The sequence below is a fragment of the Lissotriton helveticus genome, chromosome 1_1 (genome assembly GCF_964261635.1).
Source record: "Lissotriton helveticus chromosome 1_1, aLisHel1.1, whole genome shotgun sequence".
NCBI classification, from domain to species: Eukaryota; Metazoa; Chordata; class Amphibia; order Caudata; family Salamandridae; genus Lissotriton; species Lissotriton helveticus.
In genome coordinates, this window is record NC_136057.1 from 1251557098 (window position 1) to 1251577415 (window position 20318).

A 20318-nucleotide genomic window follows, 5' to 3' on the forward strand; every position below is an offset into this window, starting at 1 on the left:
CAAATTGCTCTGCATCCGGACAGCCGCAAACTAACATCTTTCATCACCCCGTTTGGGTGCTATCAATTCCGCAGGATGCCATTCGGTTTAGCTTCTGCAGCGGCGGTGTTCCAGAAGATGATGCACCAATTATTCAAGGACATCAAGGAAGTCCAATACTTCCAAGATGACATCCTGGTGATGGGCAGAGACATACCAGACCACGACAGGAAGTTGGCAGAAGTCTTGAAGATCCTAGAAGGAAAAGGACTCACGGCAGAATGGTCCAAATGCAAAATAGGGATGGACTCGGTAACCTACCTGGGGCATGAGATAGGGGCGCAAGGCGTGACCCCCAAAGCAGACAACGTCAGAGCGATTTGCGAGGCACCATCCCCCTCCACCAAGGAAGAGGTCAGGTCATTCCTGGGGATGGCAGAGTATTATGGAAAATTTGTGCAGCACTTTGCCTCTAAGACTCATCATATGAGACAGCTAACGAAAGAGAACACGGAATTCAAGTGGTCAGAGGACACACAAAGAGAATTCGAGATCATCAAAAAGGAAGTGGCAGGGGCCATACCCCTTCAAGGGTTCGACCCTCAAGGCAAAACCGTCCTCACAACAGACGCCAGCGACAAGGGACTGGGTGCAGTCCTCATGCAAGACCGAGGGCAAGGTCAGCTGGAGACGATCTGCTTCGCCTCGCGCACACTGAGTGAGACAGAAAGGAAGTACAGTGTGATAGAAAAGGAGATGCTGGCGGTGGTGTGGGCCACCACGCGCTTTCGACAATTCCTGTGGGGCACCAGATTTCAATTACGGACCGACCACAAACCACTACTGAGAGTGCTGACATCGAGTGGCCATGCAGAGGCGACACCCCGGATATCGAAGATGTCGCTAAAGCTCCTTGAGTTTAGGTATGACGTGGAACACATACCAGGCAGCAAAAACAAGGTAGCAGACTACCTGAGCCGAGCGGCGGCTATGGAACCTAGTGAAGAGGACAAGTCATGCACAGAAGAATGGGTGGCACTAATGGAGGATCATGAAAAGGTTATCAGCCTTCAGGAATGGACACAGGCGTATGCAGAGGACCAGACGTTAGAAGAGGTGAAAACTTACATCACTCGAGGATGGCCGGATAAGAGACGGGTCCGGAAAGAACTCAACCCCTACTTTGAAGTGAGGGAGGAACTCTCCCTGGACAATCAAGGAACATTTGTATATAGAGGAGAGAAAGTTGTCCCTCCAACGAACATCATACCCCGACTGCTGGACATGTTGCACGAAGGGCACCTGGGCATAGGGAAACTCAAACTGAGGTCCAAGCAGAACTATTGGTGGCCGGGAATGGACATAAGAGCGGAACGACATGTAAGAGAGTGCGTGAGGTGCCAAGGCGCAGACAAGACACTCAAACCTCTGCGCCCGGCATTGGGTGCATTCAAAACACCAAAGAACCCCTGGGAAGAGTTGTCTGTCGACATCTTAGGCCCCGTCCTAGACACCCAAGGGGTCCAGAAGTACGTGTGTGTCCTTGTTGACAGGTTCTCGAAATGGCCAGAGATCAAGATAGAGGAAGCCATGGACACGGATACCATAGTGAAATTCCTGGCAGACACTTTTGTGAGGGAAGGCATACCCAAGTCTATCCTCAGTGATAATGGGCCGCAGTTCCGATCGGAAAAGTGGGACAACTTCCTGGGAAGGAACGGCATCCAAGCGAAGCACACATCGATATACCACCCAGCAGGAAACGGTCAAGTCGAACGCTTCAATAGGGTGGTGATGGGGTCGATCCAAGCAGCCATCTCGGACAACAAAGACTGGGAGAAGGACATATGGCACATGTTGTGGGCGTACAGGATCACTCCCACAAGTACAGGATACAGCCCCTTCCAGCTGCTGCGCGGCCGAGAACCATTCACTCAGGACAACCGGGTGTGGAAGGAAAAGACAGTAGTAAGTGAATGGTCCCCTGCTGTGGTGCGGGCTAACATTGAGAAAGCCAAGGCAGTATACACAAGACATTATAATGCCCGGAGGAACGTGCGAGACACAGAACTCAAAGAAGGAGAATGGGTGAGAGTGAAGCTGCCCACTCTGCAAAGAAAAGGAGAGAGCAAATACAGCAAGCCCCTGCAGGTGAAGGAAATTAAGGGAAGAGCGGCCAGGCTGAGTGACGGCAACATATGGTCACAAGACCGCATGGCCAGATGTAATAAGATCCTTGTTTGGGACTGTGAAAGGGCAGGTGGAGAATCAGAAGAATGCGAGAGTGAGAAGCGAGAACATCAGGAGAACGAGATCACATTGAAAGAAGGAGAGCAAAGACAAGGAGAAGCAAGGAACAGCGAGCAGGAGATAAGAGTCGAGGAGAATGGCGATAACAGAGACAGACAAGGTGAAGAAGAGAACAACACCACCCCTGCGAGACGGACACGGAGTGGTAGAGCTGTGGTGAGGCCAACGAGATTCAGAGACTATGATTTGAGCGACGGACTGTAAGTTGCAATGTTTGTGTGAAAAAAGGGAGATATGTAGAGACGTTCTAGATGTTGCACGGCACGTCGGCGGACGTGACGTGCAGGCGGCCAGGATTGGCTGCGGGTGTTGGGGGCGTGGCTGAGCGCGAAACCACAGCGGGAAGAGCGGGCGCTGGAGCAGAGGCTCGGCGCTCTTTGGGTTGTTAGACAGTTATAACCAATAAAGAAGAGATAACTACAGCAAGGTCTCAGAGTCATCATTGGTGCCTGCCTACATCATTACAGACATGTGGGCCTAAGACCCAATGCACTACAATGGCGATGAGGAAGGTCTGACCCACAGTTTGTGTGCTGGGAGGGACTCCAACATCCCTCACGGTGAAAAGAGGAGCCGGAGTAAGCGGTACTCACGTACACACTGCCTGCCCGTGGAAGAGGCCCATGTATCATGCGAAGGGCACAACGCCGATGGCAGAAGCATAGGGACCTTCAAGGTGAGGCATGCAGCGCTGCCCAACTACCAGAGAGATCTTCAGGAACAGACTGGTATGGAAAGTAGAGGCTTGTGGAGCTCTCTGCAAACACACAACGGCCGCACCTCTGCTCCGGGTGCAAAGACCAACACCTACATGAGCCTCACCACTCTGACAAGCCATAGTGTTTCGGTGCGCTTCATCGATGCTCTGCGAGGCCTTCCACGTTAAGCCAACTCGCGTACAGCGCTTCAATGCCACCTGGCGGTACCCTTGCCTGCACTGCACCCAGCATCAACTTAAAATAATTAAGGCAGCCGCCGCCGCGACGGAAAAAAAGAAAAAAAAACTTGTTTAAAACAACAAGCAAGCGGCCCTACCACCCAGATAATAAATACCCTGCAACACAGGTTCGCCCATCTGTTGAGTGCAGACTGTTGGTGCCTCATAGACTGCCGGACAATGTATGAGGCCATTCCACGAGGCGCCGAGACAACAGGCTGAGAAAGCCACACCTGCATAAGTTACCGTCTCTGCGCAGACATCTCTAGAGGCCCGCAGCATTAGGAAGGCTCCTGTAGCCTGTGGAGGAAACTGAAACACCACCTAGTGGCGTCTCTTCAAACCACACCCTGAATTGACAGATAATGTCATGTAACGCCGATACTGGCCGGGAGAAAACTGCACGGCCCTCCGGTGGCTGTAGTGTCCTACGGGACACGGTCTAGTTGTTTACAGGATGTAACCCACACTTTACACCCACCCACCACTGGCGTCACGAGTCACGTGACCCAGTTAATAAAAGGGGCCGAGCGCTCGTGCTCGAGGCCAGTTTACCAACCCACTACCCTGTGTCTGCGTCCCTCATTACAGCGTCATGTGGGCCTAAGGCCCAACACCACATTGGCGACGAGGACGGAGCCGTGCCCAGCGTGCCTCAGCTGAAATATCGTGGGGAAAGAGGAGAGAACTGCAAGGCGACATCGCGCCCCCCCCCCCCTGCATGATCGGCGCCGGCCGCCGAGAAGCCCATGTGGCGAGCCCCGGGCCTGGACGCTACGAGAGGGTGACCGAGAGCCGCCCTACCCCGCACCTCTCATGCCTGAGTGAAAGAGGCCCAGCGGCCCGCGGGGCATGCCAAGAGCCCTATCGGGTGAAGGTACGGCGACCGGGTGCTCACCCCGTTAATGCCGGCCGCCCTGCCTGCCAGGCGAAGCCCGGGAAAAGGAGGAACCTGCATGCGGGGCCGGACTGCTAATTCGCCGACCACCGCCACCAGAGAAGCTGCCTAACGTCGCGGCCAAGCGGAGCCCACCCGCGTTGGCCGCAACCAAGTGACCTCCACTGTTGCAGCTGGCCGACCGGAGCCCACCCGCGTGGTCGAACAGACCCGCCAGCCAGAGGTGAGCCCATGAATTGTGGGAGAGCGAGCTGCCGCACGAGATTGCCCCGCTGTCAGGCAGGTGCTGCAGGAAGACCCCGGAGAGAAGCGGCCCGACCCAATGAGCGCCAGCGGGAGTCCACCCCTCCAGCCTGCGGCGAAGCGCCAAATGCCCCGACACGCAAGGGGCGTGTGAAAAGCTGCCGGGCCCTGTATAAAGAAAGCGGAGCCCACCCGCAGTGAAGTGCCAGCGTGCGGCCCCAGCCGAACTGAGCGTTTCTTTCCCCCCCCCATGCCCAGCCTGCGCACTGTATGAGCCTGCTTGGGAGAGGCGGGGAGGAGCAGAAGTGACTGCAAGCGGCCAGCGCCGCCGCTGAATAGTGAGGAGGGATAGCGTCTGCACCGACCCCCCTTCACGGTCTACTATGCCCCCACACAGGCGCGCAGCCTGCTAAAAGAAAACAATGCCACTCACCGGAGTGAAGCTGGAGCCCGAGCGGAGCCCTCCTGGAGCGTCTGGCCTCCCCGGTGTGTGCGACGAGGGCAGCGGTGGGCATTTGGTGTGGCCAAGCAGCCGTTTTAGAGAGGCCCACTAGTGCCCGCAACTCTGCCCCAGCGAAGTCTGCGACATTGAGCCAATCGGCAGCACAACGGAACAGGACGGAAATCGAAAGCCCGCGGTGCCACCTAGTGGCAGTTTCAGAGTGCTGCACCCGCCAAATGAGGAAAGTACAACCTGAAGGACAGGTGGCAGACACAATACACGAGAAGGAGCATACTAGATGCCAAGGGCCACGAAGCACAAGGACAGCTGCCACACAGTGAATGACTGGCTAGAGGGCGGGGACACCCCAATGCTACAAGGATCCCAGCCAAAAGACAATGCTAAGAAGCTCACAGCAGCAATGAGCACATAAAGCCACCACACTGAGGTGAAGTGCTGAAGAAAAACACAGCTGTCCCTGCCCCGAGAAGGAAAAGCGCAGACACACGACATACCCAGCTGCGCATGGCTGGCACACAGTCACAGTAATGCCAAACTGGCGCACGAAAGGCCAGCAACAGCACAAGACTAGCAGCAAAGAGGGCGAAGGAAGCTAGTGTGCAGCAGCACAGGACAGTCGACAACTACCACAGCAAGGAGTCTGAGACTGCCGCCCTCAGCGCGACGACGCCATGGAAGATAAAGAAGCGCAAGGAACAACGCTACACTGAAGATGTAGCACGGACGGTACGAAGTGAAGCACGAACAACCGCCACGCACAAGGACAAGCAAGGAAAGCGTGACACAAGGTCACTACGCAACCAGAAGAGGCGAAGAAACCACACACGGTCAACGCCCCAGGAAACACAAAAGTCTCACCGTGTGAGAAAGCGTGCCCAGCGAAGAGAAGGTCCAAGCAGCGGTGACGTAACTCTCCGAAGACAGCGAAGCACATGAAGAGCGCTGACAAAAAGCGCGCCAACGCTAAAGCATTTGCAACGGAAAAAGAGCAGTGATCACACATATCATCGGAAGCATCCAAGAAGAAAACAGAGTACGCAAAGGACACGCCAAGCCAGAAGTGTGCAGGAGGTCGCGCCTGTGAACCTGACTACACAGTCAGCACCCAGAAAACCTCTCCACACAGAAACACTGCTGAACGCAGGTTGGAGAGCACACACATCTCCACCGCCACAGCAAAGCCCTACAGTAGGCCGAAGACCACCAACAGTGTCCTCCCTCGCACTGCCTCCAGATGGAGTCGGCAGTGACCCACGACAGGCAAGAGAGGAGTCGCACACCCCACGTGTCAGGCCGCCACAGCACCATGTACTCCAACAACCAGCGACACAAGACGAACGTCACGTCGCCCAGCAAGCGAGGAACACGTCACCAAGTGACCAGCCCAGCCAAACATACCAGCACAAAGGCAGAAGCCGGCGCCACAATAGCGCCGCCTCGAGGTCCAAACGCAACACCCTCGAAGAAATGAAGAAGAGTGACAGCCCTGTCACCCCGAAGACCGGATGAGCACAGGTAGGCTGAACAAGCCAACAAACGGAGAAGACCGAGGACTCACAGCCAGCCAAGAAGCACACCCTGACACGCCAGACAGCCACCCAGGCGGACCGACGTCCCAGGAAACAGCCCCACGGATGAACCAAACATAAGCCGCAGCAAGCGCAGTCCACGTCTCATCCCAACGCTTCCCCAGGTGACCGTCCATCCCCGAGCGTCGGCAGTCTGAGTCAATCGGCATCTCTACTCCTGTCCGCAGATGCCACGGGCGAAGACCAGCACTGAGTGCCCGCCCTCTCACCGCCTCAAGATGGAGTCGGCAGTGGCCCCACAACAGGCAAGAGAGGAACCGTACACGCTACATGTCAAGCCGCCACCTAACGTCAACATCAGCAAAGCGGAGGCACATGGCTGCCAAGTCCCTCCGGACATCCAACGCTCCCAGCAAGTTACTAACGCCTGTCATCCAGAGTCACTACATGGCTGACAATCACCGTCACCTCAGCCATCAGCATCTGCGCCAAACAACACCATTGCCAGAGATCAGCAGAGCGGACTGACAAGAAGTCCGAGAAGTTCAAGTAAGACGTGGTCCGCGAACAGGGGCCAACGAACTTCGACACCCTTAAGAACCAGAAGTATAACCATTAACAGGAGAAGGTCGCGGCGACTGGTCCAGTCACAGAGTAGAAAAGAAGACAGTGTCCTAGAGCCAGGACAAGACCAGAGGGAAACGGGAGGAGTGCACGCCGCTCGGAGAAGCCTGGTTAGGAGGACAAGAGCAGCGAGATGACCAGACCACGCCGCGAAAAGGAAAACAGAGGAGAAGGGCACGACGCCATGAAGGAAAGAGAAGAAGAAAGGAGTCAAGTGGCACGACGCCATCAAGAACAGCAACATCCAGAAAGGTGAGGAGAGGTGTGAAAAGTCTGCACACCCACCAGAAGAGAAGGTGACACGCACCACAACATCGAATACAAGGGCCTACAAGTCCAGGGGAACATCGGTAGCACTAGGTGAAGAACAGGCCTCTACCTACAAGTCCTCTGACAACCCGTCGACTGCAGGAATGAACAGATGGGCCATTGACAACACCCACCTTTGGGATTGAGCGGAAGTCTGGATGGGGAGAACGCTCAGACGCCCGGCAGAGGGAGAACTGACCACCCCACACCAGCCCGTGGATATCCAAGGGGCAAAGGCCTCAGGGACACCGGTGGCAGAGGGTCCCGACACGAGAGATGGATCCGTCGCCGTCTACCCTGCACGTCCCAGGAAAAAGGGGAACTTGTGCACAAAGGAAAGAGTCAACAACCACCCTCCAGGCGGAGCTACGGATGCATGGTAGTAATCTCATCGCCTCCTACATTCACACCGGCTTGTGGAGTTGGAGCAGCGCTGCAGAGAACACCCTGCCCAGCGGAAACCTGAAGAAGAGGGCCTCCGGGACATCTCGTGGCAGGAGAACACCCGCGAGAGGGGCGTCCCAGTGAGAAGGATGCCTTTCAACCACTCACTCCTTTGCAATGTGAAGCCAAGCTGCCTACAGTGAAGAAACCCGACGGACTAGTAAAAGACAACCTCCATCAAGTCTACCTTCTGGTCATCCTGTTCGGCGTCACCCCAAGATCAAGATCTCAATGGACTGAAGAACACACTGCCATGGCGCAAGTCCAGAAGAGCACGCCCACCGAGGACCAGGACGTCGAGCCCAAGAAAACAAACGTTTCAGCTGAAAGTTTCCACCGTCGTCCTCTAGCAAGCAGCTGAAGAGACTCCTTCTAAAGTTATGAGACTGCATATTTTTGTATTTTTCCTCCCACAGGTTCGGATTTTGTTTTGCCTCACTTTTATTAAAGTTGGGGAGGAATGTAGTGTCCTACGGGACACGGTCTAGTTGTTTACAGGATGTAACCCACACTTTACACCCACCCACCACTGGCGTCACGAGTCACGTGACCCAGTTAATAAAAGGGGCCGAGCGCTCGTGCTCGAGGCCAGTTTACCAACCCACTACCCTGTGTCTGCGTCCCTCATTACAGCGTCATGTGGGCCTAAGGCCCAACACCACAGTGGCCATTTGCCAACACTGCTGTAGTGGAGAAGCGCCTCATGCACACCAGTCAGCCTCCCGCAATGAATGAGGAGAGAGACAGACACTGACAACCCAGCGTGGCCCATATACAAGCCTAATCGAAGCCCCTGCTACAAATAAACCCTACAGCTCTCACACCAGTCTGCTGTGCAGGGAGATTGCCCGGCGAGAAGTGATGTGTTTTTTTTCCAGCCGATAAAGGTTTGCAGTGCCCCACCAACAGCCACAGGAAACCAAGACCACACCAACGCCAAAGAGGGACCAAGGCTGAATCAGCACAAAAGGAGGAACGGTGCTCTATGCGCACCTGAACAGCCGCAAGGATCGTATAATAAGGGAAGCCAGCTGTGGCCTCCAGACGTTCTGCAGTGCTACCTAGCGCCTGATCTGGACACTGCATCCTGGTCATAGTAACTAGTACGAAACGGCCAGTGCAACGAATACAACCTTCATACTGTGCTGCCAGAGAGCAAGCAGCTGCACCCAGAACTAATTATTGCATTGACTCACGGCAGAGGCCCCCACCGGGGTCAACATGGAAAATTAACTATGCTTGCATTTGTGCGCCCACCCCCCCTGGCACCGGCATCCCTAATGACCAGGAAGCACTCAAGGAAGGCTGCCGCGACCACTGCATTGCCACCTAGCTGTACATTATCATACTGCACCTGGACAAAGTCCCACACAGGCATCTACAGGCTGGCAGCACTCGTGAGAGACGGTAAGCGGGACTCCACTGCAGGAAACACACTACCAACAACGGCAGAATCAGAGGAAAGGCACATGCGAGCCATCCAGAGTCTCTGTCCCTAATTAGCAGGCACCAGGACAGTACCCCAATGATGCCTAGACAAAGGGAAGAGAAACTAGCCGAGGAGCACCACAAGTCCCATATTTGCTGCCCATCAATTGCAGTTAGAAGGGGGGAGAGATGATACCCCCTCAAAAAGCCACAAGACGCTCACAGAAGCCCCAACTCATCCAGTGCTCTGCACAGGGCACCCCAGGACTCTGCCAAGAAGCCTAGAGCTGCCCCGGCCAAGAGAAGCCTCAAGTGGCCAAGCAAGGTCCAGTGAAGGCGATAGGACCGAAAAGCAGCCAAGTCCATGAGGTTACAAGGGGAACGTGCGCTGAGCGCACAACCCTAAGTGACTGTTTGATGCCACCTCAAGTGAGGAAACAGCAGCACTCTGCCTCCGTCGTGAGAGGCCAAGCCCTCAGAAGAGAGGGACCTCTCCACAGAGAAGAAGCAATGCTGAAGGCAGCAGGGAGATCCTCTACATCTCCACCACACCAGCACCAGTGAAGCCCCACAGTGGGCCAAAAGACAGCACAGTGTCCTCCCTCACAGTGCCTCAAGACGGATTTGCTGGTGGCCCAAGACAGGCAGGAGCAGAGTCACATACTCCACGTGGTCAGCAGCCACCACAACATGTGCTCAGGCGACGTGGCCAGACACGACATTCGTACAGCAAGGAAGGTGTACGTCACACGAAGTAACCGACCCCGCCAAGCATGCCTGCATAGAAGCAGGAGCAGTTGCCATGACGGCGCAGGCTTTGAGGCACAAGTACGACACCCTCGAGCGAAGAGGTAACCTGCCATCCTGGCAGAGGACCACTTAAAAAAACCCTGGGAGGGGAAGTGGCCTGCAAGAGGGCCTAAAGGAGAAGAAGCATGTCCTACCAACAGGACAGACCTGCGACGGGTCAGCAGCAAAGTGAAGACCATCCTAAGAACTGGACACGACCAGCGAGATGTCCATGTGGTGCAAACATGAGACATGTGGCAGGATGCCACATCCACGCAAGGAACCTGGTCGGAAGGAGGAGAAGAGCATGACAGGACGCAACTCCACCAAGGAGGAAAGGAGAGTGGCACAACGCCACAGGTCAAACAACCACCACAGGTGCGCAAGATTGAAAAGGAGAAGAGCGACAGGACAGAGAACTCATGCCAGCACTGGAGAAGGTGTTCATCGGCACAAGCCAGCCACCAGGGTGGAGGGACGTCACGGAAGACAGCTTCGCGGGAGGAACAACCGTAAGCTGCTAGCAAGCGCAATCTGCGTCCAGGCCCCACGCTTCACAGTGCGACAGTCCACTCATCTGTCACCGGCTGCTTGGCATCACGTCTAATAAGTGCACCTGCCAGAAGATAACCGTGAGTGGCACGAAGTCCCTCAGGGCCTCCTCACTCCACAATGTCACCTACAGCAAGAGATCGCCGCCTGTTTGCCCAAGTGTAAAATAAACAAACATCATCAGGTTCAGCATCCAGGTGCATCATCACCAAGAACATCGAAGGAGCACCACACCACCAGAGTGGATCCAAACACTCAAGACATCCGGAGGTCCATGAGGCACTCCTGGCGCCGTGGGAGGCTAGCCACCCAGGAAACTTCTGTGTGCCCCTGTAAACCTGAAGCCTGCCAAAGAAGTGCATACCCGACCATTGGACTATCCACCCTTGGGGTTACACGAGGCTTGGCCATGGCCCTGTTGGGAGTTATGCAGCGACCCCTCAGCATGGCCTACGAAAGGCCTGCACGGCCGACACAGTCACAAAGCAATCCAAGGGCAAGAGCCTTAACTGAGTTCCTGTGAGAGGGGAACCTGAATCAGAGACATGTGTCTGCAGCAGCTTCACGACAGGCACTGGGAAGCGGAGGTCGCAGATGGAGACTGGTCACCCCAAAGAACATCAGAGGAAGGCATAGAAACCGAGTCCTGACGTGAGAGCACACAGACAGAGACACCACTCTCTGCGGCTACATGAGCGAATTAGCTGTGGTCCGGTTGGCAGTTCCTCAGCGACGCCTACACGAGGCCTGCACAATCCACACGGTCCCATGGCAGCCCAGCAGGAAGGCCCTCCAGGAGACTTCGGTGAGAGGGGAGTCCAGGCGGGAGAGGCAAGTCTGAAGCTGCTAGGCTATCGGGAACTGGAAAGCATCATCGCCTCCAAGGATAGCCCTCATCCACCAAGGGCATTCTCCGTGTAGGCAGGTTGGCTGTTCACTGTAGCCCGAGTGCCTGCAAGAAGATCTCCAAAGTGGACTTCACCACCACTCCAGATACAGCGCTATTTTGAACTTTGTAAATAGACTCCAACACCGAGAGACCAGGTCGATCTGAACTTCATCGCCGAGGCAGACCAAAGCTTCCTGACTGCGTGGTCCAGAGCTCCAGCACCACCCAGCAGATTGCCTGAAGAGACTCATTGGTGCTGTGTATTGTTGTTTATTTTTCTTCATAGGTTGGACTTTTTGCTTGTTTCTTTTTCATTAAAGTTTGGGAGGGATATAGTGTTCTGCTGGATACGTTCTAGTGTTCCACTTTGTATTACACCCACACTGCACACCAACCCAGATGTAGCGGTATAGTGTTCTGTCCCCTCTGGACGGAGCCCCGGAAGCACCACCACACAATGTAACACTCTCTGGCCAGGCGTGGCCAGAGAGCATAAATAAATAGGCCGGGGTCGCTCGTGACTTCCGGTCCGCACGAGTGAGCCAGAGTGTGGTTGTCCGTAATTTGCATGTGCCGTTGTCCCACATCACACACCCTGACATGTGAGGCACCCCCTCACGACTCTACACTGGCGACGAGGGAGGGATATAGCGGATCGCATCACAGAGAAGACGCGCGCTCCGCGAAAGAAGTGAGAAACACTCGCTGTACCGACTGGCGGAAGCAGTAATATGCGCAGAGAAGAACCGAGCCCAGCAGCGGACACACGGTGAGCGGCGTGCAACGTGACACAATGCACAGTAGCTGTTTGAAATTGAAGTACCTGCGTACGCTGGTGAAAGATTCTGCAGCACCTCCCCGAGCGTCCTGTATTGCCGGAATGAGTGCGCACATGCGCAGAAACACCAGAGGCCCAGCAGAGCCTCATTAAGTACGAGAGGGAGCGTGCAAGGACACAGAGCAGCTGGCAGACTGCCACGCAGCCAAGGGAAAAGAACAGCAAACAACACACAAGCCACTCAGCACTTACCTGAAAGCATTGGTTGTAATCAGGGGGAAGCCTATGCAAACAAACATTGGCAAGTGCAATAAAATCAGGGCCCAACAAAACAACAAGCATTGGCAAAGCCAACAAACAAGCATTGACAAAGGCAACATAAACTTGGCACAAGACCAAAGAAACATCAACGAGAAGGCTATCGCCACAAGAGAGGTACACGATATCCATCCAAGCGGCACCAGCAGTTCAACAGCCCGTGGCCCTGCCTGCGCCACCACCTCCAGTACACTCCCAGATTCACGCACTTCCTCCGTTCAGCGAACTGATTGACCCAGCCACCGCGTCACCAAGATGGAAAGTGTGGGTTGGCACCCTCGACAATTACTTTGTGGCAATGAGGGAGACAGACAGAGCCGTCAAAAGGTCACTGCTCTTATATTTCACGGGAAACGAAATTTACAAACTATTTGCGCATCTCCCGAACACTGGCGCGCCCACCGAATATGATGCTGCGGTCAGAGCTTTCAACGCCCATTATGACCCCCAGCTTAACCCTCACTACGAGCGGTTCAAACTCAGACAAGCCAGGCAAAGAGAGGGCGAGTCCATGGACACTTATCATGCACGCCTCAGAGAGCTAGCAAGTACATGCACTGAGGACGATCAGACCGAAGAGGTGACGGCACAACTTATCCAAGGCTGCTGCAACAAGACACTGCGGACACTCATCCTTCGTCAACCCCGCATCTCCTTAGAAGACATTTTGAACCTCGTTCACTCACACGAACTATCGGACATCCGAGCAACTGCAATGGAAACCGCGCTCAACCAACAAACTGAGCAAACAGTTAGCGTCAAGAAGGAGTGAGCGTGTGTCGAGGAGAGTCGCGAGGTAGAGGCAACCCAGGGAGGAGGACACCGACGGGAGCTGTAAGACATCTATCGCTAGAAGAACCCGCAACTTTGCATTCAACAAGAACCCCCACTCGGCACAACCAGCACCTGGATGACTCCTCCACGGAAGAAGACGAAGAATGCTACTTCGTATCGTTTGCAGGCGACCTCAAAAAGAGACGACGACCACAACCCAAGTGCAACATTGAGATTGATGGATCACCAGTATCCGACCTGATTGACACAGGAGCAACCGTTAACGTGATGGGTCGCAACACTACAAAAAGCTGAACCCGAGACCACCACTCACCCCGTCCAAGAGCAGGATTCTAACGTACGGAAGCCAGAAACTGCTTCCCCTGAAAGGAAAGATGATAGTCCAGGTGAAATCGGAGACCCAAGAAGTAACAACAACGTTCCATGTTGTTGATAGAGAAGCAGACATATTAGTCGGGAGTCATACCGTCGAAGACCTCAATTTGATTGCATTTGAAAATGCAGTGAAACTTCTCCAAACCGACGACATTCTGGATTTATTCCCACAATTGTTTAAAGGATTAGGGTGTATAAGGAGACCACCCGTAAAACTGCATAAAGATAAGGCAGTGCAACCGGTTGCGCTAAGACACCGACAAATCCCTTTCCATCTCCGTCCACTAGTAGAGCAAGGACTCCTGAAGCTAGAACAACAAGGATTGACCGAAAAGGTAACAGGTCCAACCCCTTGGGTATCCCCCATGGTAATCGCTGAAAAACCAAAGCAGCGAGGGAAGATTCGAACCTGCATCGATATGAGAATGCCCAATCAAGCCATAAAACGAGAGAGACACTGAAAGCCAATGATTGACGACATTCTGGCCGACCTCAATGGCTCACAATGGTTCTCTAAGTTAGACCTAAATGCTGGCTATCACCAGTTGAAACTAGCAGAGGAAAGCAGGTACATTACTACATTTTCGACCCACCTTGGGCTTCGTCGGTACAAGAGACAGAACTTTGGGATATCTTCGGCAGCGGAAATATTCCAGAACACTGTGAGAGAGATTCTGTCAGGCCTCCAAGGCGTCCTTAACGTAAGTGACGATATTCTCATTCACTCCAAGACAATTGAAGACCACCACCGACGACTTCGAGCCACTCTCCAGCGGCTGGCAGAACATGGCGTGACCCTTCACAAGGAAAAATGCCAATTCTTCCGCAAAACGATTGATTTCTTCGGATACGTGTTTAGCTCGGAGGGTGTCAAAGTAGACCCCAGGAAGTCCCAAGCGATTCAACTCGCTCCTGCCCCAACAAATGCTTCTGAAGTAAGACGTTTTCTAGGAATGGCCACATACTGCAGACGATTTATCCCGAACCTGGCCACAATTGCAGAACCATTGCAAAATCTCACAAAGAAAGAAACCCCCTGGAAGTGGACCCCCGAAGAAGACAAAGCTTTCAAGCAAGTAAAATCATCTCTATTAGATAGCACAACCATGGCATACTTTGACACCACTCGCCCCACAGAGTTGCTCGTAGATGCCAGCCCGGTAGGCCTAGGAGCTTTGCTCACCCAAGAGACCGAACCAGGGACCTGGGTCCAGTTAGCTTTTGCAAGTAAAGCACTCACTGCAACAGAAGTCCGGTACTCACAAATAGAGCGAGAAGCACTGGCTATCAAACGGGCATGCAACCGTTTTCATTTATACGTGAGCGGTCACCCATTCCGAGTAATAACAGACCACCAACCTCTTCTTCCTTTGTTCAAAGGAACGGCGCCTCACCGACCTCCCAGGATCGAAAGGTGGGCCATTCAATTGCAACATGACAAGATGGAACTAATATTTCGACCAGGTGCAAAGAACCCCGATGACTTCCTGTCTCGCCACCCAGCGGTCACAGCCAAAGCAGACGTTGATCAAGAGACAAGAACAGAGGAGTTTGTCAACATGATCTCCCAATGGTCATGCCCGTGAGCTCTTTCGATAGACGAAATAAAAACACACATGGACACTGATGTGATCCTCAAGCGAGTAGCCGAAGCTCTGAAACACGGATCGTGGGAAGGTTTTCTCAAGAATATCCAAGGGTGGAATGAGACCGACAGGACCCGCCTGGGGAAATTCTGGAAGATTCGAGATGAACTCAGTGCCGCGGAGAATGGAGTCATCCTGAGAGGTTCACGAATCGTGGTACCGCAAAGCCTACAAGAACCAATAACAATCCTCGCACATGAAGGTCATCAAGGCACTGGGAGAATGAAGTCAAGGATGAATGAAAAAGTATGGTTCCCGGGGCTGGAAGACAGCGTAGCCACCGTCGTGTGCAACTGCAGAGCCTGCCAACTCACTGGCAACTCCGAAGCCCCAGCACCAGTGATCACGGAAGATCCGGCACCATCGCCATGGTCATGGGTAAGCCTTGATTTCGGAAGTTTCCCAAACGGGAGAGTAACAGCGGTCCTTATTGATAGTTACACCAAGTATCCCATTGTAGAAGTATTGCCATCTACAGCATTCGCAAACATACAACCTGTTCCGGAAAAATCATTTGCCCTATTTGGCTTGCCTCATGTCCTCTAGACAGACAATGGACCTCCGTTCCAAGGCAGTGAGTTCAAAGATTTTCTGAAGGGACTGGGTATAAAGCATCAACGAATTACTCCACAATGGCCACAAGCCAATGGAGAAGCCGAGCGATTTATGCGCACCAACAACAAGATGCTGCGCATAGCAACAGCTGAGCAAAATGATCCGGAAGTTGCTCTCCAACAATTCTTAAGAGAATACAGAAGCACGCCGCACTGTACGACACAACGATCTCCATGGTCGCTCATGCTGACAGGACCTCGGCGCAACATGCTACCTATGGCTGACAAATGGACTCCTGAGCCAATCGACCCGGAAGGCACCCAAACACGGAGACAGATAACCAACGACAAGGCAAGTTCTCGACGAAGGGCGCGAACCCGCGTGGTGATTCCAGGTTGCTCCGTGCTAATACGAAACCGGCGGAGTGGAGGAAAGTTCCGCACTCCTTATGAGCCAGGGCTGTGGACCGTAAGATCAACAAAAGGGACTGCCATCACCGTGGAACGAGACAGGGAAGTGATAACAAGAAACATATCATGGTTTAAGAAAGTCCCATCGCCGATCAGGACACAGCAAGCCACGGGACAAGCACCGAGTGTGGAACCACAGTCAGACGTCACAGAAGACAACTCTGGCCAAAACTTAACTCCAAGTCCCATGAGGCCATTGCCATCTAGAACCCTCAGCCCCGAGTGTGTCGCTAATGACAGAGGATCGGTGAGTCCCAGACGAGAACGGGAGAGCCGCCAGCATCCATACAATCTCAGGCCGAATCCCAGGCCCAGCCGGAGACTTGCAGACTTTGCATGCTAAGAGCTTTTAGTGTTGGCTGAACAGACTAACGAGGGATGGGATGTAGCGGTCTAGTGTTCTGTCCCCTCTGGACAGAGCCCCGGAAGCACCACCACACAATGTAACACTCTCTGGCCATGCATGCTCGGGGAGAGGGGTTGGCCTAACGGCTAAGGCGCTCGACCTCGGAATCTGGGTTTGAGTCTCGGTAACAACGCCAAAAACCCCCTGTGATTCTGGGCAAATCACTTGATCTCCCCGTGCCTAAAATGAAAGTGTGTCCTCATGTAACGTAACTGGTGCTATGTAAAGCGCTCTGATGACTGATTCGGTTCGGTTCTAGTTCGCGCTATATAAAACTCTGCAGTTGTCCCACATCACACACCCTTAAATGTGAGGCACCCCCTCACAACTCTACACCATTCACCGGAGTCACCAGTCAGGTGACCCTGCTAATTAATGGGGCCGGGCGCAGTTAAAGTACCATACTCCATGTGTCCATGCAGACATTTACCCCCAAGGCACTACTACTCCCAATTTTTTAAACACATGTTGTTTCAACGTTCTCCTGCTTACAATTTACTCCATTGTCATATATTATGATATGTAAATAAATTAAAACCATTTTTCCCTAACTCCAGCTCTAACGTGTAACTATTGGCATATGTGCCTCGGTAAGAGGAGTGGAATAGCAGTAGACCCCGAAAAATACTGCGACGCGTGGACAAACATGCAGCCAAACAATACTTTTTTCTTTAACAAAACAAGAAGCAGGAAAGGGCCGGACACCAATACCGTTTCGGATTTACTCCGGGGTTTTCTTCAATCAACGCGTACGGCTATGGGCTGTCTTCTGAGGCACGAAAGTCTTGCACAATCCGGCTGCCCTGACTGAAACTGCAAGTGTCCCGCACCCTACCGGTAGCTCTGGTCGGAGGCTTCACTTCACTGCGCGCGACGACCTCACGCGAGCTACCCAGCGTCTCAGCCAGGGGGCTGCAGCGCGTATTCACTCTCCCCCCTACGTAGTTACCTGTATACCAGAAAAGCCAGTACGACGCAGCCGCCACCAGAACCGATGCATTGTGAAATGTTTCGTTCTTCGCAGTCACCACAACCGCCTCAGACAGGACCTCCGCCTCCCCAGCAGTAGCCACTGTAGGCGCCTCGGGCCCGGTTCGCCTCACTACCAGGAGCCGCCCTACCTCGCGGCCATTTTGCTCCCCTTCGGTAGTACAAAAACGCGGAGGTGGAAGTCGGGGCGACATGAATTGGATTGGTGGATCCCGGTAAGTTTAGATTCTTTCTTTTCACGCAATGTTCTGCTGTAGTGCAACTTGTTTATTAAACCAGTATGTACATTTCCCTAGCTTTCGTGACTGAAAGTGTCAATTAATTTATGACACAGAGGCAAGGATTATGCTCCAATTTCTTCACTTTGATAACAACAGCTTTAACAACATCAAGAACTATCTTTCCCGTAAATTATATGGAAAGAAAACATGGCAAACTGTAGCCAATCACAATGTCCCTTATAGTCCATCTTTCCTCTCTATGCCCCCCTCTTTCTTCCTGCGACAGTAGCCACTGTCCACCAACCATTCATTCTTGGTTTGAGGAACCATTCCCTACAAATAGAAAGCACAAATGTAACTTGTGTTCCTCCACATTGAAGACCAGTCTGCAGCATTAATGATGCCTTCCAGTCTTCCCCCTAGAGAGAAAGCCTTGGAGGCATTGCTCAGTGGGTCGAATATGCCCAAAAATAGAAGTATCTATACCCGCTTCCTACATAAGCCATCTGGCTATAGTAGGAGAAGAAACTGTCTTAAAAGGTCTGAGTCTGGAAATCAAGAGTTGTTTCTCTGCGGAAATGGGGGAAGGTGGGTGGTGGGGGCTGTTGGGTTGGGTGTTTTATAGTTTCTCGACGGATATCCGGGGCAGCTACCAGTATACTTATGTTCATTGCTATGTATAAATATGGCTTGTCGGGGGCTCACCCCTTTGGATGGAAAAATTCAATAAAATTTGCTGTAAAAAAAAAAAGAGTTGTTCTCAACCGATGGGCCTTAACTCCTTAGTCATATTCTTGTAAGTCCTCAGGCATCTGACGATACATATTATGGGAAAGCTGGGTAGAAAATTGTATTTGGTTCTCCTTGAGATGTGAAAGGTAACAACTCCTAGGGTAAAAACCCTACCTGTAATATTAAAGGGGCGGACAGCTGGAATTATCCAGCAGGAACCAAGACAAAACAGCATAGCCAGCTTACCTGATTACTCTTTCCTAGAGAGAAATATATTATTCTGCCAAGAAAGAAGATTAAGTATTCTGTTGACCTCCCACAAGGATGAATATCGAGGCTCTTGGGATGGGATAACCAGATTTCTCTTATCAATATACCTACCAAAGGGTGCTCCCCTACTGGAGCACCATCTATGGGGAGGTGAGCCGCTGAGATGGCAGGTTGGAAAGTATTTACTGACCTGTATGTCATACCCTGCGAAGACAAGGATGCTAGAAAATTCAGAATGTGTACACCACAGTATGCATTGTTCCTACGCAGACTTATAACACTTAAAATGTTTAACCGTTTATTCTGCTCAAGCCTGCACCAAGAGTCTCTCCGCTGCATGCAAAAGCACCAGGACCAGGGCTCGAAAATTCCACTCGACCGCACGCATCTTCGAGCTAAATTTAACGAGGTCGAGCTGCTTTTAGGTCCTACTCGCCCTTTCTGGAGAGTAGGAAGACAAACTAACTTTTGTCCTTTGTCTGTGAAAAAGGAGCAAATGTGACAAGATAACAAGATTTAAAGGCATTTTTATTGCTCACAAAGGTAATGAGCAATAAAGATGCCTTTAAATCTTGCTATCTTGTCACATTTGCTCTGCTTTCAGAGACGGAGGTCAAGTAGGTTGGAGTTAGGTCGAGGAGATTTTTCAAGATACTAGTCCTGCAGAACCAGTACAATTTTTTGGGATTTTTTGAGCCCTGGGGACCTTCCAGTGTTCTGGTAGTCCTCCATGCCATGAGTTTTAGACTCCCTGCTGTCACCAAGTGATGGAATTTCCCTGACGGGTCCCGGAGGATATCTGGAAAAAGGAGAATCCCAAGAAAGTTCTATCAGAACTGGGAATCAAATGTGCGATCACCAAGTCAGTGTGATGACCACCAGGGTTGCTCTCTGCTGTTGCATTTATAATGTTAGCCGCATGATCATCGCATTCGAGGGAATACATGACCTCGCTCCTGACTCCAGTCCTGGAGAAAATCATTGGTTGCTGTTCCCTGCGTGTTCGTCGGTCTCCAGCTATAGAATCTGTTTAACTGGTAATCAAGCCTCGAAGCAAACCAGTCCACTGAGAAGGGAACCAATCTGTGTTCAAGTTTGGCAGATACTAACTAGTTTCTCCAACTTTCACAGACTCATGACCTGTGAATTCTTTGACTTCTAATCTGCTACAGTGTTGGGTTTTTCTGGGAAGTATTCTGCTGTGACCTAGATATTGTTATCCAGACAGAATTGCCAGAACTGTCTGGCCAGATCCTCTAAGGTCTTCGACCGGGTTCCTCCCAGGTGGTTGATCTAATGTTCGACTAAAATGTCAATTATCAGCAGGACGCAACACTGCATTCTTTCTCTGGTCCAACATTGAACAGG

At 52.6% G+C, this 20318-nt stretch overlaps 1 protein-coding gene and 1 long non-coding RNA gene across 6 annotated transcripts in view; one reads left to right on the plus strand and one right to left on the minus strand.

Moving 5' to 3' along the window:
• LOC144822473 (uncharacterized) overlaps positions 1-17581 on the minus strand; it is a 100030-nt gene extending 82449 nt beyond the window's left edge. Inside the window, exon 1 of the long non-coding RNA XR_013608627.1 lies at positions 17449-17581. This is a non-coding gene — a long non-coding RNA (uncharacterized LOC144822473). The remainder of the gene's footprint in view (positions 1-17448) is intronic.
• A 73-nt stretch (positions 17582-17654) lies between these two features.
• REDIC1 (regulator of DNA class I crossover intermediates 1) overlaps positions 17655-20318 on the plus strand; it is an 805769-nt gene continuing 803105 nt past the window's right edge. For 2 of the 5 annotated variants that reach the window (XM_078680023.1, XM_078680053.1), the window contains exon 1: positions 17656-17942. In XM_078680023.1, coding sequence (XP_078536149.1) covers positions 17920-17942 — 23 coding nt within the window. In that variant the 5' untranslated portion in view covers positions 17656-17919. Of the gene's footprint in view, positions 17943-20318 lie in introns of all 5 variants that reach the window. The other 3 variants (XM_078680043.1, XM_078680061.1, XM_078680033.1) reach the window with 3 other exon arrangements.